Source organism: Oncorhynchus mykiss, chromosome 30 (assembly GCF_013265735.2).
Source record: "Oncorhynchus mykiss isolate Arlee chromosome 30, USDA_OmykA_1.1, whole genome shotgun sequence".
NCBI classification, from domain to species: Eukaryota; Metazoa; Chordata; class Actinopteri; order Salmoniformes; family Salmonidae; genus Oncorhynchus; species Oncorhynchus mykiss.
In genome coordinates, this window is record NC_050570.1 from 42,313,807 (window position 1) to 42,332,959 (window position 19,153).

Consider the following 19,153-nt stretch of genomic DNA (forward strand, 5'->3'; position numbering starts at 1 on the left):
ATACATCCACAGGTACACCTCCAATTGACGCAAATTATGTCAATTAGTCTATCAGAAGCTTCTAAAGCCATGACATCATTTTCTGGAATTTTCCAAGCTGTTTAAAGGCACAGTCAACTTAGTGTATGTAAATGTCTGACCCACTGGAATTGTGATACAGTGAATTATATGTGCAATAATCTGACTGTAAACAATTGTTGGAAAAACCTTGTGTCATGCACAAGGTAGATGTCCTAACTGACTTGCCAAAATTATGGTTTGTTAACAAGACATTTGTGGAGTGGTTGAGGAATGAGGCCGGCTCAGCGCATTTGGTCTCCAGTGCGTCTCCTCGTCCCGGGTTATATGGCACCAGCCCTACGCACGGTGTCCCCCGTTCGCCAGCACAGCCCAGTGCAGTCTGTTCCATCCCGCCGCACTTGCCGGGCTACAGGGGGTATCCAGCCAGGACAGGTAGTGCAGGCTCGGTGCTCGAGACCGCCAGTGCGCCTGGGGGGGTACTGTCACGTCCTGACCTTAGTTCCTTTTTTATGTCTCTATTTTAGGTTGGTCAGGGCGTGAGTTGGGATGTTTGTATTTCTATGTGTTTGGCCTGGTTTGGTTCCCAATCAGAGGCAGCTGTCAATCATTGTCTCTGATTGAGAACCATACTTAGGCAGCCTGTTTTCGCCCTTGAGAGGTGGGTAGTTGTTTTCTGTCTCTGTCTCTGTACTAGACAGGACTGTTTTATTTGACAACCGTTACAGCCGGTTAATATCTCTTCAGTCTACCCCCTCCTTTTTCGAACATTCTGTTAAAAATCGCGCAACGTTTTTTTCTGAATTACACAGTTTCCATAGATGGCTATTTTGGGGCTCAAAAGACAATAAAAATAGCAGAGGTGAGATGGGATCACCTTGCCTGCTACTTCTAGTTTTTCTGAACACTTGGAGTGTTTCCAAGATGGCATAGCAGTCGGACGTGTGTTTTTGTCCTATCCCTTCCTGTCCCTTGGAAACATTGTTTTTCCTTGTTTTTTTTGTTGTTGTTTTTTGTACATATATTTAATATTTTAATATCACGGACTGAATATACTCTCCTGCAACCGCCTCACCCAATGTGGTACGGATCTGCTATTTTTATACTTAAGAACTCATCAACTCATCAACAGCTAGCTAGCTAACTGGCTACCAGCTAACAGGCTACTAGTTAGCCACGGCCCACTAGCTGCCTAAAGTACATCGGACTGTTAGCTTAAGAAGCCCATCAGACAAATTCTTTGGCCACTATACCCATCATACTGCTGATCCGTCGTCTGAACCGGAACCCCAACAGAAGCTAGCCAGCTAACTAGCTACTAGCTAGTAGTCAGCTAGCCAGTGCTAGCGGTCATCAGCCACCTCTAGCACAGACAGCTCTCGACAGTTTGCACAGCTCGACTCAAACCCGAGCAAATCGGCCTTATTTTTCTCCACATCTCCGGAATCCTACCGCAAGCTCTGAACCTTTTTATTTCTTCCCCTGGATCATCGCAGCTAGCTAGCTGCTATTCGAGTGGCCACTCCTGGCTAACGTCACTGTCCCGAAGCAAGAACCAATTAGCCTGGAGCTTTCCTTGCTAGGCCCATCTACACCTAATCAAAGAGGTCCATCTGATATCCCATCCGCTAGCATGCTAGCCGCGGCCTGCTAGCTGTCCAGAGCACATCGGACTGTTAGCTTAAGAGGCCCAACAGATAAATTCTTTGGCCACTATACCTATTTTGCCAATTGTCCTGGTTTACCACACGGAGCCTTGCTGATCTATCTGCCGACGTAACAGCACGAGGTGGCCACAACAGACTTCCTTCCGTCGCGACGTCCCTCCAAGGCCCTTCTGCTAGCTTGCTATCCTCGGTCTGCAAGCTGCCTGAAGCCACTCACTGGACTCCTATGATCACTCGGCTATGCATGCCTCTCGCTAACGTCAATATGCCTTGTCCATTGCTGTTTTGGTAACTATTTATTGCCTTATTTCACTGTAGAGCCTCTAGCCCTGCTCAATACACCTTATTTAATTAACACTTTAGTTCCACCTACCAAACATGCAGTGACATCACCTGGTTTAAATTATATTTCTAGGGACAAATTCTCTTTCATCGTCACTCTATGCACAGGTTTACCCTCACTGTATCCACATCCTACCATACCTTTGTCTATACATTATACCTTGAAACTATTCTACCGTGCCCAGAAATCTGCTCCCCTTACTCTCTGTTCTGAACGTACTAGACGACCAGTTATTTTAGCCTTTAGCCGTACCCTTACCCTACTCCTCCTCTGTTCCTCTGGTGATGTGGAGGTTAATCCAGGCCCTGCAGTGCCTAGCTCCACTCCAATGCCCCAGTCGCTATCATTTGTTGACTTCTGTAACCGCAAAAGCGGTTTCATGCATGTTAACATTAGAAACCTCCTCCCTAAGTTTGTTTTATTCCCTGCCCTAGCACACTCAGCCAACCCGGATGTCCTAGCCCTGTCTGAATCCTGGTTCAGGAAGACCACCAAAACCCCTGAAATTTCCATCCCTAAATATAACATTTTCCAACAAGATAGAACTGCCAAAGGGGGCGTGTTGCAATCTACTGCAGAGATAGCCTGCAGAGTTTTGTCTTACAATCCAGGTCTGTACCCAAACAATTTGAGCTTCTACTTTTAAAAATCCACCTTTCCAGAAACAAGTCTCTCACCGTTGCCACTTGCTAGAGACCACCCTCTGCCCCCAGCTGTGCCCTGGACACCATATGTGAACTGATTTCCTCCCATCTATCTTCAGAGCTTGTGCTGCTAGGTGATCTAAACTGGCCATCCTCAAACTATGCTTGATGCCCTTAATCTCTCACAAATTATCAAAGAACCCACCAGGTACAACCCCAAATCCGTAAACACGGGCACCCTCATAGATATCATCCTGACCAATTTACCCTCCAGATATAACTCTGCTGTTTTCAACCAAGATCTCAGTGATCACTGCCTCATTGCCTGCATCCGTAACGGGTCTGCGGTCAAACGACTACCCCTCATCACTATCAAACGTTCCCTAAAACACTTCTGCGAGCAGGCCTTCCTAATCGAGCAGGCCTTCCTAACCTGGAAGGATATTGACCTCATCCCGTCAGTAGAGGATGCCTGGTTATTCTTTAAAAGTGCCTTCCTCACCATCTTAAATAAGCATGCCCCTTTCATTTTTTTAAACCAGGAACAGATAGAGCCCTTGGTTCTCTCCAGACCTGACTGCCCTCGATCAGCACAAAATCAGCCTGTAGCGTTCTGCATTAGCATCGAATAGCCCCCGTGATATGCAACTTTTCAGGGACATTAGGAACAAATATACACAGGCAGTTAGGAAAGCTAAGGCTAGCTTTTTCAAGCAGAAATTTGCATCCTGTAGCGCAAACTCAAAAATGTTCTAGGACACTGTAAACGTCCATGGAGAATAAGAGCACGTCCTCCCAGCTGCCCACTGCACTGAGGCTAGGAAACCCTGTCACCACTGATAAATTCACTATACACTAACTGAGAATTTCAAGCTTTTTCCTACGGCTGGCCATGCTTTCCACCTGGCTACTCCTACCCCGGTCAACAGCCCTGCACTCCCCACAGCAACTCGCCCAAGCATCCCCCATTTCTCCTTCACCCAAATCCAGATAGCTGATGTTCTTAGAACTGCAAAACCGGGACCCCAACAAATCAGCCGGGCTAGACAATCTGGACCCTCTCTTTTTAAAATGATCTGCTGAAATTGTTGCAACCCCTATTCGTAGCCTGTTCAACCTCTCTTTCGTATCGTCTGAGATTCCCTAAAGATTGGTAAGCTGCCGCGGTCATCCCCCTCTTCAAAGAGGGAGACACTCTAGACCCAAATTGCTACAGACCTATATCTATCCTAGCCTGCCTATCTAGGTTGTAGTTATTATAGGAATTATAGGATTATTTCTCTATACTATTTGTATTTCATTAACCTTTGACTATTGGATGTTCTTATAGGCACTTTAGTATTGCCAGTGTAACAGTATAGCTTCCATCCCTCTCCTAGCCCCTACCTGGGCTCGAACCAGGAACACATCGACAACAGCCACACTCGAAGCAGCGTTACCCATGCAGAGCAAGGGGAACAACCACTCCAAGTCTCAGAGCGAGTGACGTTTGAAACAATATTAGCGCGCACCGCGCTAACTAGTTAGCCATTTCACATCGGTTACACCATCCTCATCTCGGGAGATGATAGGCTTGAAGTCATAAACAGCTGCTGGCAAATGCACGAAAGTGCTGTTTGAATGAATGCTTACGAGCCTGCTGGTGCCTACCATCGCTCAGTCAGACTGCTCTATCAAAACATAGACTTAGTTATAACATGATAACACACAGAAATACGAGCCGTATGTCATTAATATGGTCGAATGCGGTAACTATCATCTCGAAAACAAGACGTTTATTCTTTCAGTGAAATACGGACCGTTCCGTATTTTATCTAACAGGTGGCATCCATAAGTCTAAATATTGCTGTTACATTGCACAACCTTCAATGTTATGTCATAATAACGTAAAATTCTGGCAAATTAGGCGGCCCAAACTGTTGCAAATACACTGACTCTGCGTGCAATGAACGTAAGAGAAGTGACACAATTTCACCTGGTTAATATTGCCTGCTAACCTGGATTTCTTTTAGCTAAATATGCAGGTTTAAAAATACACTGCTAAAAAAATAAAGGGAACACTAAAATAACACATACTAATAACACATACTAGATCTGAATGAATGAAATATTCTTATTAAACACTTTTTTCTTTACATAGTTGAATGTGCTGACAACAAAATCACACAAAAATTATCAATGGAAATCAAATGTATCAACCCATGGAGGTCTGGATTTGGAGTCACACTCAAAATTAAAGTGGAAAACCACACTACAGGCTGATCCAACTTTGATGTAATGTCCTTAAAACAAGTCAAAATGAGGCTCAGTAGTGTGTGTGGCCTCCATGTGCCTGTATGACCTCCCTACAACGCCCGGGCATGCTCCTGATGAGGTGGCGGATGGTCTCCTGAGGGATCTCCTCCCAGACCTGGACTAAAGCATCCGCCAACTCCTGGACAGTCTGTTGGTGGATGGAACGAGACATGATGTCCCAGATGTGCTCAATGGGATTCAGGTCTGGGGAACGGGCGGCCCAGTCCATAGCATCAATGCCTTCCTCTTGCAGGAACTGCTGACACACTCCAGCCACATGAGGTCTAGCATTGTCTTGCATTAGGAGGAACCCAGGGCCAACCGCACCAGCATATGGTCTCACAATGTAAGGGCGTTCGTCTGTAGGAGGAGGAGAAGCGGACCAAAGCGCAGCGTGGTGGTTATTCATATTTTAATAAATCACTACACATGAACAAACTAACGAAAACAAGAAATGTGAGAACGCAAAACAGTCCTATCCTGTGACGACAAACACAGTGACAGGAACAATCACCCACAAACACACAGTGAAACCCAGGCTACCTAAGTATGATTCTCAATCAGAGACAACTAATGACACCTGCCTCTGATTGAGAACCATACTAGGCCGAAAACATAGAAATGCCCCAAAACATAGAAAAACAAACATAGACTGCCCACCCAACTCACGCCCTGACCATACTAAATAAATACAAAACAACAGAAATAGAGGTCAGAACGTGACAGTACCCCCCCCCCAAAGGTGCGGACTCCGGCCGCAAAACCTTGACCTATAGGGGAGGGTCTGGGTGGGCGTCTGTCCGCGGTGGCGGCTCTTCACCATTGTCTTAGTCCGCCTTATTGTCCGCCTCCCTGGCTTACTCACCATGGCCACCCCTCTCAATGACCCCACTGGACAGAGGGGCTGCTCGGGACAGAGGGGCAGCTCGGGACAGAGGTGAAACAGCTGCTCGGGACAGAGGGACAACTGCTCGGGACAGAGGGGCAGCTGCTCGGGACAGAGGGGCGATAGCAGCTCGGGACAGAGGGGCGATAGCAGCTCGGGACAGAGGGGCGATAGCTGCTCGGGACAGAGGGGCGATAGCTGCTCGGGACAGAGGGGCGATAGCTGCTCGGGACAGAGGGGCGGCAGCTGCTCGGGACAGAGGGGCGGCAGCTGCTCGGGACAGAGGGGCGGCAGCTGCTCGGGACAGAGGGACAGCTGCTCGGGACAGAGGGACAGCTGCTCGGGACAGAGGGACAGCTGCTCGGGACAGAGGGGCGGCAGCAGCTCGGGACAGAGGGGCGACAGCTGCTCTGGACAGAGGGGCAGCTGCTCGGGCGGCCCCTGGCTGACTGACGGCACTGGCGGCCCCTGGCTTACTGGCGGCCCCTGGCTGACTAGCGGCACTGGCGGCCCCTGGCTTACTGGCGGCCCCTGGCTTACTGGCGGCACTGGCGGCCCCTGGCTGACTGGCGGCACTGGCGGCCCCTGGCTGACTGGCGGCACTGGCGGCCCCTGGCTGACTGGCGGCACTGGCGGCCCCTGGCTGACTGGCGGCACTGGCGGCCCCTGGCTGACTGGCGGCACTGGCGGCCCCTGGCTGACGGGCGGCACTGGCGGCCCCTGGCTGACTGGCGGCACTGGCGGCCCCTGGCTGACGGGCGGCACTGGCAGCCCCTGGCTGACTGGCGGCACTGGCGGCTCCTGGCAGACGGGCGGCGCTGGCGGCTCCGGGCAGACGGGCGGCGCTGGCGGCTCTGGGCAGACGGGCGGCGCTGGCGGCGCTGGGCAGACGGGCGGCGCTGGCGGCGCTGGGCAGACGGACGGCGCTGGCGCCGCTGGGCAGACGGGAAGCTCAGCTGGCGCTGGGCAGACGGGAAGCTCCGGCAACGCTGGAGAAGAGGAAGGCCCTGGTAGCGCCGGAGAGGCGGGAGACTCCGGCAGCGGCACCGGACAGGCGGGAGGCTCCGGCAGCGGCGCCGGACAGGCGGGAGGCTCCGGCAGCGGCGCCGGACAGGCGGGAGGCTCCGGCAGAGGCGCCGGACAGGCGGGAGGCTCCGGCAGCGGCGCCGGACAGGCGGGAGGCTCCGGCAGAGGCGCCGGACAGGCGGGAGGCTCCGGCAGCGGCGCCGGACAGGCGGGAGGCTCCGGCAGAGGCGCCGGACAGGCGGGAGGCTCCGGCAGAGGCGCCGGACAGGCGGGAGGCTCCGGCAGCGGCGCCGGACAGGCGAGAGGCTCCGGCAGAGGCGCCGGACAGGTGGGAGGCTCCGGCAGCGCTGGAGAGGAGGAAGCCCCTGTAAGGATGGGCCGGAGAGACAGCCTGGTACGGGGGGCTGCCACCGGAGGGCTGGTGCGTGGAGGTGGTGACGGATAGACCGGGCCGTGAAGGCGTACTGGAGATCTTGAGAGCAGGGCTGGCACCAACCGCCCTGGCTGGATCTTCACCCTAGCCCGGCAGATGTGGGGAGCTGGGATGTAGCGCACCGGGCTAAGCACGCGTACTGGGGACACCGTGCGCACAACTGCATAACACGGTGCCTGACCAGCACCACGCCCGCCACAGTTAGCACTGCTAGGAGCACTGTAGTGCTGAGATGGCACAGGATGTGCAAGGCTAGGGAGATGCACAGGAGGCCTGGTGCGTGAGGCTGGCACAGTCTTCACCAGACCCCTCGCACGCACCTCAGGATGAGTATGGAGAGCTGACCCCGGTGCCATTAAATCCCTGACACGCTCCGTCGGGCGAATGTCGTGCCTCATGCACCAAACCAGCAAGTCCCTCATATCACTCTCCTCCAATTTCCCCATTAACTCCTTCACAGTCTCTGCTTCGCTCACCTCCAACACCAGCTCTGGTTCTGAGCTCCTCCTTGGCTCCTCACGATAAACGGGGGGAGTTGGCTCAGGTCTGACTCCTGACTCTGCCACACTCCCCCTGTGCCCCCCCCCAAGAAATTTTTGGGGGTGACTCTCGGGCTTCCATCCGCTCTGCCGTGCTAGTTCCTCATAATGCCGCCTCTCTGCTTTTGCTGCCTCCAGCTCGGCCTTGGGGCGGCAATATTCTCCTGGCTCTGCCCAGGGTCCTTTCCCGTCTAGAATCTCCTCCCAAGTCCATCTCTCCAAGTAGTGGAGCCTCTCCCACTGCTGATTTTGCTGCTGCTGCTGTTGCTCCTCCTGCTGCTGCTTTTGCTGCTGCTGCTGTTGCTCCTGCTGCACCAGTCGCTTCTCCTGCTGCTGCTGTTGCTGCTGCCTCTGTTTACCACGCCGCTTGGTCCTTGGTAGGTGGGTGATTCTGTAAGGGCGTTCGTCTGTAGGAGGAGGAGAAGCGGACCAAAGCGCAGCGTGGTGGTTATTCATATTTTAATAAATCACTACACATGAACAAACTAACGAAAACAAGAAATGTGAGAACGCAAAACAGTCCTATCCTGTGACGACAAACACAGTGACAGGAACAATCACCCACAAACACACAGTGAAACCCAGGCTACCTAAGTATGATTCTCAATCAGAGACAACTAATGACACCTGCCTCTGATTGAGAACCATACTAGGCCGAAAACATAGAAATGCCCCAAAACATAGAAAAACAAACATAGACTGCCCACCCAACTCACGCCCTGACCATACTAAATAAATACAAAACAACAGAAATAGAGGTCAGAACGTGACACACAAGGGGTCTGAGGGTCTCATCTCGGTACCTAATGGCAGTCAGGCTACCTCTGGCGAGCACATGGAGGGCTGTGCGGCCCCCCAAAGAAATGCCACCCCACACCATGACTGACCCACCGCCAAACCGGTCATGCTGGAGGATGTTGCAGGCAGCAGAACGTTCTCCACGGCGTCTCCAGACTCAAGAGCACAGGGCGCCAGTGGAGAATTTGCCAATCTTGGTGTTCTCTGGCAAATGCCAAACGTCCTGCACGGTGTTGGGCTGTAAGCGCAACCCCCACCTGTGGACGTCGGGCCCTCATACCACTCTCATGGAGTCTGTTTCTGACCGTTTGAGCAGACACATGCACATTTGTGGCCTGCTGGAGGTCATTTTGCAGGGCTCTGGCAGTGCTCCTCCTGCTCCTCCTTGCACAAAGGCGGAGGTAGCGGTCCTGCTGCTGGGTTGTTGCCCTCCTACGGCCTCCTCCACGTCTCCTGATGTACTGGCCTGTCTCCTGGTAGCGCCTCCATGCTCTGGACACTACGCTGACAGACACAGCAAACCTTCTTGCCACAGCTCGCATTGACGTGCCATCCTGGATGAGCTGCACTACCTGAGCCACTTGTGTGGCTACCACTAGAGTGAAAGCACCGCCAGCATTCAAAAGTGACCAAAACATCAGCCAGGAAGCATAGGAACTGAGAAGTGGTCTGTGGTCACCACCTGCAGAACCACTCCTTTATTGGGGGTGTCTTGCTAATTGCCTATAATTTCCACCTGTTGTCTATTCCATTTGCACAACAGCATGTGAAATGTATTGTCAATCAGTGTTGCTTCCGAAGTGGAAAGTTTGATTTCACAGAAGTGTGATTGACTTGGAGTTACATTGTGCTGTTTAAGTGTTCTCTTTATTTTTTGAGCAGTGTATTTACTTCTGTGTATTGATTTTAAGAAAGGCATTGATGTTTATGGTTAGGTACACATTGGAGCAACGATACGCACCACATTGATTATATGCAACGCAGGACACGCTAGATAAACTAGTAATATCATCAATCATGTGTAGTTAACTAGTGATTATTGATTGTTTTTTATAAGATAAGTTTAATGCTAGTTAGCAACTTACCTTGGCTTACTTCATTCGCGTAACAGGCAGGCTCCTCGTGGAGTGCAATGAGAGGCAGGTGGTTAGAGCGTTGGACTAGTTAACTGTAAGGTTGCAAGATTGAATCCTTGAGCTGACAAGGTAAAAATATGTCGTTCTGCCCCTGAATAAGGCAGTTAACCCACCGTTCCTAGGCCGTCATTGAAAATAAGAATGTGTTCTTAACTGTCTTGCCTTGTTAAATAAAGATTTTAAAAATATAGATATATTTTTTTATCTGCCAAATCGGTGTCCAGAAATACAGATTTCCGATTGTTATGAAAACTTGAAATTGGCCCTAATTAATCGGCCTTTCCGATTAATCGGTCGACCTCTAGTATATACACTACACAAGGAAGACTTCCTCTCTAGGTGGAAAGCAACAACGATTTGGACAAAAGTGCATGCTGCCCCAATAAAACTGACTCCATCAATCAACGAGCCACCTTCATGCTGAGGGAAGCATCATAACCATAGGCTGGGCTCCATGATTGTGAATGGATAGCACACCTGGATAATGCACCAGTCATGGGGTTCCATCTGTCGGCTTGTCCCCTTGTTAGTTGGGTTTGTTGTGCTTCTCAAAGACTTCTTGAGCTTCCTTGACAGTGGAAAATGTGTGCGTTGTGTTTTGGAAGGTCAAGAGGACTTTTGCTGGGTGGATGAAGATGCATCTCTGGTTTAGCTTGCGCAGCTGGGATCTCACCTCATTGTAGGTCTCCCTTTGTTTTAGCAGTTCGGCACTCAGACTTACAATTAAAACCTGTAAATGAATCATTGGCAGTGCTCAGTGCTGAAGTGGAGACCTATTCAACCGAAGTGGAACGTTTGGAGAGGACAGCCAATGCAACAGCGGTGCAATTTTATAACCTGGAAACGGCAAGGTAGGCTCGAAGGGATAATCAAACTCCTAAAAGAGAAGACAGAATCACTCAAAAATCATTCCCGTAAATTCAATGTGCAGGTCACAGGACTTGAAACTGGTGTGGAAGTGGGTAACCCAACTGCCTTCATGGGCAATCTTTTCTATGAACTGTTGAAGCAGGAGAAGCTGGGTCCCATGCCACTGATTAACATTACGGAACGGATCTCGGTGTATGATTGTACAGATCCACAGCTTTGAAGTCAAGCTGGAATCCGGAGTCTGACCTATGCAGGGAAGAGGATCAGCATATACCCTTAAGTTAAAGGCAGATGTAATCTCCTCACAAACAATCTCTGTATACAGTAGTAGCGGCCAGCTCTTTCTGTTGAGAGATGCCATGTTTCCACAGTTGAATTGTAGATAGACAAATTCTTGTCACACAATGAGTGTCCCACACCTTAATATGATGTTTAGTATTGACAAGTTTTACAAAATAAGTCTGCTAATTCATAGTAATTTGCAAAAGACAGCCATGAAAAGATCACGTGTTTCAATGCATGCCACTGGAACCGGAACTCCAGACTTCTGGTGTTATTTTATTTTGATCTTATCTTTGGTATGCAAGAGTGTTTTACATTTCCAATTGACGTCACTGTCATTATATACCCTTACAACTGTCCTGTTTTAATAGGGTTTATCCTACTACGTTTTTATTTTTTTGCCTCAAATAATGTTCAGTGGAACCGCTACTGCACTGTGTATGCTTCCCTTATAAACTGTACATTGAAATAAAATATACTGTGAACCAACCCTGTGTATGTGACTGACTGGGTCATCTGCATGCCACAAAAATATATGCCTGCCTGATGAGCTAAAGCCTATAGTCTTCAGCTCTCAGGCAATGTTACTCATCACACAAGCATGATTTAGCAAACCATCCCTATTACACACACACACACACACAGAAATAAAATAAATGTTGAACCACATAAAGTGGTGTATTTAATCCACAGTAGGCTATTCCCTCCTGACTCCAGCCCTGTGCGTATTGTGCATATAGGTAATGCTTTTGTGAAGGTTGAGACAGCACCAGCAGGATCCTTCCATTATCATATCATAGGAGAAACCTGCAACAGCATGTCCCATTCTGCTGCCACTTAATTACCTTCAGTCTGCCTGCAGGAAACTGGCTCCCAGCCAGGTCTACTCTCAAGAGGGCTAGGAGACACACACACACACACACACACACACACACACACACACACTGGTTTCAATTTACCAAGGGACAAATATGAGCTTACACAGGGGCTCCCTCCCAATACTTCATATAATGAGTAAGCATCTTAGGCTGGGCTACTAAGAGTTGTGTGTGAATTATAGCCTATTTGCCGCAGTAAATGTGGAATGCATGCATAAATGCCCAAATAATACACACAGGAAAATCCTCTGCATCAAGAGAAGCATTTTATAACAATAAAAAGGCTCTGATCATGTTTGTTGTTAATGACATCAGATCCAGGCAGTCGAGTGAAGGTGAATAACAGACAAGAACAACCTAGGATGCTACATCCTAGGATGCATTACACATATTACACATCACTGCTCTTACTTGTGGAGAAGCAGTCCCTATTCCACTTGTGTAATAACAACAAAACATAAAACTCAATTACTAAACATTTACTATGAAACAACATAATAGGGAGATCAGATTTAATCAAGGAGGGAGACATGATGAAACCACTCCTGTTCTGAGGATTTGGGGGAGACACTACAAAGGGTTTATCAAACGAGGTGACGTCACTACATTTTTGACAGCCACTTCCTGGTGTTATTTGTTGTGGCAATACCGTGGATTTTGCCTAGACTAGACACAGTTCATGTCAGAATTGACAAGAATGTACTTTTTGTAGGTTAGGAGAATTCACACACCAGGTTACGATAATCAATGTCACAGGTTAGGATAATTAGGTCAAGGTTAGGAAAAGGGTAGGCTAAAATAAATCAACTTTTGACGTATATTTGACATAAACTGCATCCCATCTAGCGATGAGCAATACTGTGGCACTGAAACGGTCAGCTGCACAGATCAGGAACAAGGAAGACACATCAATACTAGATACCATACATCTTTGAAGCGTGCCTGTACTATCGGCAGGGAACAGATAGAAAGGTTGAACAAGTTACGGATCTCACGCTGCTTCAGAACGCAAGCTTGGTCTCGAACAGTAAAGCTGGTGGCGCGATCTGTCGCGATGTTGTAAACCATGGACAGCAGAATAAAGTAAGAGGCGAGTTTATTTACTTATATAGATTATACATAACACTGTTTTACGGATCGTTATTAAAAGTGTGTGAATTGTAGAACAACGTATGGCGTAATTTGAGATATATATATATATATATATATAGTTAATAATGGAATGATTTAGCTGGCTGTCTGGCATGCGCTAGCATTTGGGTCAGTCTAATGCTGTCTCGCGCTAGCTGACCAATTAGCAAGCCTGCTAACGGCTAGCCATACATCTTCATCACGTTGCTAAATTAAGTAGCCTGTTAGCCTAGGACAAAGCTCACCGATATTCTAGTATTTAACGGTCCTAAAGTAAACAATACCATCTGGTATCAATACAGACTTTTAGGTACAAGGCATTTCACCACGAATGTCAGCTACCGCTAGCTATCATCATGTTATTTCTCGGCCATCAAATTAATCACGCGAGAATCCAATTGCTTTGATGTCTGGCCAGCTCACAGAGCGAACTCGACAGATGATTCCTTTATATGAACTGGTTCATAACGATTTATTGCTACGATTTATAGTTAGCTATGTTGCATATATTGTTGATGTAGCTAGTTAGCAATTGTTGCATACCATAAATTATGTTTGTACACATACGTTTATTTTGCCCCTAGCTAAAGTCATAATCTCGTTTTTTTTTACAGCGAGATTCCGGAAAGGACGTTTGATTTGGTACTACAGATTGCATGCCCAACATCTGAAAATGAAGGTTTGTAAGATAACGTGAGCATGTTTGTGTTACAACACAAATCCTTATTGATTTGCCCTGGATGGAGAGGGAGAAATGGACAGATCTGAATATCATGTTTTTTCCCCTCTGCCTAGTTAGTATCATACGTACACTGCCAGACAATACTACCAAGACACTTTAGAAACAGAAACGTTTGCCTTTATAAAAGCTGTGAATAGCATGCCTATTTAGGTTAAATACTAGGAAACTCTTAGATTACAGATAACAGACATTAGTGAGAGTTGCATTCTCACCAGACATGGCATAAGTCAGAGTCCACGTTGGTAGTCCACGTTGGTACAGTAAGCCCTAGGCTACAGTGGAGGTGGTGAGTAGGTAAGTCTGTGGTGTAATTAGGCATGGCCCAAGACTACCAGACTGTTTCACCTATATAACAGGCTTACAACAGTTAACAGACTGACATCAGTTGAAGATCTAAGGATAGGTTAAAGGTTGGAATGTTGACTAAGAAACTCACACTTAGTTGGGAGCATAGATTCCAGTGTTTGGAGTCTTATTTCACCTTCTCTCACAGGGGATGAGGGATGTTAAGGGAGTAGTTGTTTTATGAAAGTTGTTGCATTGTGATCCAGATCTACCCCTTTTCATTTTCTTGTGACTCACCAAATAGATCATTTTAACATTTTTTTAACCACAACAACCCAGGTTCCAGCATCGACTCCCAACATAGACTGTTTTGGGTCCAGTCCAGGCCATGAGCAGCCAGCATCAGCTGTTCTTTATATTTGTGATTGTCAAACATTCCACCAGTCGAACAGAAAACACAAAGTGCTTAGAATAACCAGGGAATGATTCTGGCCAATAAAGAACGGTTCTAACTTTTCTGAGTAGCCCATGGGAAACAAAACAACCTATATTTCACATTGATATCCAATGTCCACCCTTAAGTCGAATATCAGGTAAAAACAGTTGTACTTATTATACCAGCTCTCTCGTTTTCCCTCTCAGTCCTGACATTAAAGAGGTGTTCTGTGGATGGTTCAGTGGTGCAGCTGCTGAGCTGACCAGAATAAAGGGAAACTTATCCTTGGACCTAACGAAGATATTAGATTTAAAACCAAACTCATAAACCTTGGGCCTGTACTGAAATAACAGATCCAGGGTCAGACTCGTATCCGGAGCCAGACTCTCAGGAGCTCACATCTACATTACACTCCCCTCAGCTCCCATGGAACAACCAAAAGCTTATACCTCATTGGATAAGTGTGCTGCTACAGCCGAATACTACCTCCTCATTGGACAGGAGAGTTGTAGGGTACAGGAAGTGGGTTATGATGTGGATGAATGGCTATGCATTAGGAGAGGTTGTTAGGCTCACAGGAGATCCAGAGAGATATATTTATTGCAAGTGGAATCTTGTGATTTTGACAGGTTGTTGTTTTAGAAAAATGGGTTTCGGATATCAAAACAGGGAATCGACCAAACTTCAAATTTTTATTGATTTCCCCTTTCCTTTAAAATTGCCCTGGGTTCTAGTCTATGGGGATGTGTGGAATGATACGTTTCTTTTACGCTGTTGCTTATGAATGAAATAGATTGTCTTGTTTTTAAGATATTATTAAATTCAGATTGATGGATTGTGTGGGAGCATAAAATGTGTACTTACTATAGGCCTGTATTGAGGTATTAGGTTGCTATGGTGATGCTGAGCTCTACTGTGTGCTTTAGACTCGGTTCCTCATGACATGTTTGTCTTGTTGTCTTTGTGTGTGTGTGTGTGTGTTTTGTGTGTGGTATCAGATAGTGTTCTTTCTGAGTCATAATGGACAGGCTTTGGCCTAGCTGTTTGAAACTTCCTCTATTACTCTAATTTTATCATAAACGGCCATGTTCTCACAGCTAATAGCCTAAATGCAGAAGTTATTCTCCTCATATTTCAGCCTCTTCATGTTACTATTTTTCATAATGGAAGAAGTTTTACTTCCAACTAGTTAACGATATCACAGAAGGTTTTAGTGGTGATGTAAAAAAAAAAAAAAAAGGCCCATTTCAATTTGTCTGGCTTGCCATTCCAAATAAAATATCTAGCCCCTTGATATAATTGTTCAATCTGATTTTAAGAGCTATCATTTTGATGGCCATAATAAATAGATATGCCGATAGTGGACAACCTTGTTTTACTCCTCTTGACAGTATGATACTTTCTGAGAAGTAGACATTATTTACTATTTTACACCTAGGGTTAGTTGCTATACATAACCTTAACCCATTGTATATGAGATTCTCCAAAATGTAAATATTCTAAGCATTTATGTATAAATTCCAGTCATACTTTATCTAAAGCCTTTTCAAAGTTAGCAATGAATACCATGCCTAGTTTCACAGATTTTTCATACACTGAAGTGCAAGGGGCCTCCAATTTTTAAAATTAAGTGCGGAAATGTTGCAGGACATGCAGGTGCAGAGGTTGTGTTTGTACAACAGATGATAGTGTTCCAGAGAGCTTTTGGCAATATTTTCAAAATAATACCTATTTATATACTTTTCAAAAGGCTTTATAACTGTTCAATGAAAAGAAAATGCATTGGAGCAGGGAAACCTGTCTATTCAATAAAGATTTAGTTTGGGGCCTTGTCAGCCTCTGCTCACAATTGCCAAGATCGAACTGTCAAAGAAAGCTGAAACGGGTATATTCTTGTTGCCCTTCCCTGGGATATACCACTGTCAAAATGACATTTAAATAACCAAACTGGTATTCAATTTGTAATTACATTGTATAATAATAGTCTAAAGCAGATAATCATAACCCATCCATAAAGGAACTTTAATTCACAATTAGCGTGCACTTGTAATTTTAAAAGGTAGGCTTATCATCCGTTTGACACAGATGAGGAGCTCCAGCAAACAAGCACATTTATTTGAAATAAATTGTCAACCTCGTATTTCAAATGTTCATGTGCACTTTAAACATCTCAGAGGAGAGGAAATGGTCAATTAAATGCAATAAAGTATGCATAATGTATATAATGTGTCGTGGGCCTCCCGAGTGGCGCAGTGGTCTAAGGCACAATGTACACTGACACGGTCGCCAGGTGTATGGTGTGTCCTCCGACACATTGGATTAAGTTTGCATTGTGTCAAGAAGTAGTGCGGCTTGGTTGGGTTGTGTTTCGGAGGACCCGCGGCTCTCGACCTTCGGCTCTCGACCTTCGCCTCTCCCGAGTCCGTACCGGAGTTGCGGCGATGAGACACGACTGTAACTACCAATTGGATACTATGAAATTAGGGAGAAAAATGGTGTAAAAAGTAAGAAAACAAAAAAACAACAATGTTTCGTACCTAAATTTAACAGACATTTCTCCAATGTTGCAAGTAACGGGAATTAAATGTTGTAACGCTAGCGATTATTATATGGAGTGTAGATTTAACAGAAATTAAGTTTAATTTGGGGAAACATGAACAAACATTCATAATGCAGAAATAAAGCGGTCTGAAATGGCGGGAATCCAGGATACCCAGAACTAAAATCTTGTGTAATTGCTCAGATGCTTTATTACTTTCTAGACATGTCAGAAAAGATACTAGAAAACAGAAGCTGAACGAGGAGGGCCACCCCTCTCTTTGCAAGTCTATGGGTCAAATGTCCCCCCCCAATTCGAAAGATGCTAAAACCTGCAAACTCGTGAATTGTCCAAATAAAACATTATTTTAAAAATAATAAAATAACCAAGTTAGTCGTCGCATCCCACAGTCTGTTGACAGCTGCTATTATACCAGTTATGTTACGTGCATCTGTCTACAAGAGATTACACCTAGTGTACCCCCATTTGTCAATCCGATGTCATTAAATGTGGGCTACATTTCATTTAATAAGGGCTTCATTCATTATTTGAATTCTGTTTATCAGAAGTCCAAATTAATAAAGTCCTTTATAAAATCTAATGTAGCTTACGTTTAATGGCATCGGATTCACAAATGGGGCTTAGTAGTGCGTCTTCGCCACATGCCTGTAGAATAACCCTGTTAGAATGACTGTAGGAAGGCTATAGGTAGGCCTAGGTCTGTATGTATTTTTTTCTCCTTTTGCTGATGGGACAGTATGGTAACCTTGGTCAGCAGAGTAGACCCCTTAGTCTGCTGTGTGCTGTGTGCTGCCTAGTGCCGCTGCCTATTATTAGCCTACATGGCTGTTACAATGAGCAGTTCCCTGTTCCCTGGTAGCTGAGAGAGGAGAGGAGAACAGTTGTAATGTAGTAATCATTTGAAGTCAGATCCAGTACATGGCCAAAAGTGGACACCTGCTCGTCGAATATCTCATTCCAAAATCATGGGCATTAATATGGAGTTGGTCCCCCCCCCATTGCTGCTATAACAGCCGCCACTCTTCTGGGAAGGCCTTACACTTGATGTTGGAACATTGCTACGGGGACTTGCTTCCATTCAGCCACGAGCATTACTGAGTTCGGGCACTGATGTTGGGTGATTAGGCCTGTCTCGCAGTCGGCATTCCAATTCATCCCAAAGATGTTCGATGGGGTTGAGGTGAGGGCTCTGTGCAGGCCAGTCAAGTTCTTCCACACCGATCTCGACAAACCATTTCTGTATGGACCTCGCTTTGTGCACGGAGGCATTGTCATGCTGAAACAGGAAAGGGCCTTCCCTAAAATGTTGCCACAAAGTTGGAAGCACAGAATTGCCTAGAATGTCAATGTAGGCTGTAGCGTTAAGATTTCCCTTCACTGGAACTAAGGGGCCTAGGCCGGACCATGAAAAACAGCCCCAGAACATTATTCCTCCTCCACCTAACTTTACAGTTGGCGCTATGCATTCGGGCAGGTTGCGTTCTCCTGGCATCTGCCAAACCCAGATTAGTTAGCTGGACTGCCAGATGGTGAAGCGTGATTCATCACCCAAGATAACAAGTTTCCCCTGCTCCAGAGTCCAGTGGCGGCGAGGTTTACACCATATTTAGGGAGTTGGTTTTTTTTTTTTTTTTTTTTTATTTTACCTTTATTTAACCAGGCAAGTCAGTTAAGAACAAATTCTTATTTTCAATGACGGCCTGGGAACAGTGGGTTAACTGCCTGTTCAGGGGCAGAACGACAGATTTGTACCTTGTCAGCTCGGGGGTTTGAACTCGCAACCTTCCGGTTACTAGTCCAACGCTCTAACCACTAGGCTACCCTGGGACTTGGTCAGGTGGATTAAGCATGTACCAATTTAGGTCACCTAGCAGGACAAGTATAAGGTGCCAGGAGAAAGCTTAGGGCAGGTAGGGTACCTGCTGGTGATGATAGTGGACGATAACACCCAGCAACAGTCAACAAAAAGCTATTTCAAAGTTTTATGCTTAAAACCAGCAAATCAAATTGTTTGGGTACATTTTTGGTGGAGACAACTGAGCACTGAAGGTGTTCCTTGGTAAAGATTGCAACTCCATCACCTTTGGAAGATCTGTCTTTCTGAAAAAGGTTATAACCAGACAGGTTAACATCAGTGTTCAAAAGACTCTTTCTTAACCACGTCTCAGTAATGATCAACACATC

The 19,153-nt window shown here is 46.5% G+C and overlaps 1 protein-coding gene across 8 annotated transcripts in view; it reads left to right on the forward strand.

The window, feature by feature from the left end:
* Window positions 1–12,452: 12,452 nt before the first annotated feature.
* Window positions 12,453–19,153, forward strand: part of LOC110521838 (DENN domain-containing protein 1B) — a 180,282-nt gene continuing 173,581 nt past the window's right edge. For all 8 annotated transcript variants that reach the window (XM_036969293.1, XM_036969294.1, XM_036969298.1 and 5 more), the window contains exons 1-2: window positions 12,453–12,898; window positions 13,561–13,625. In XM_036969293.1, coding sequence (XP_036825188.1) covers window positions 12,882–12,898; window positions 13,561–13,625 — 82 coding nt within the window. In that variant the 5' untranslated portion in view covers window positions 12,453–12,881. The remainder of the gene's footprint in view (window positions 12,899–13,560; window positions 13,626–19,153) is intronic.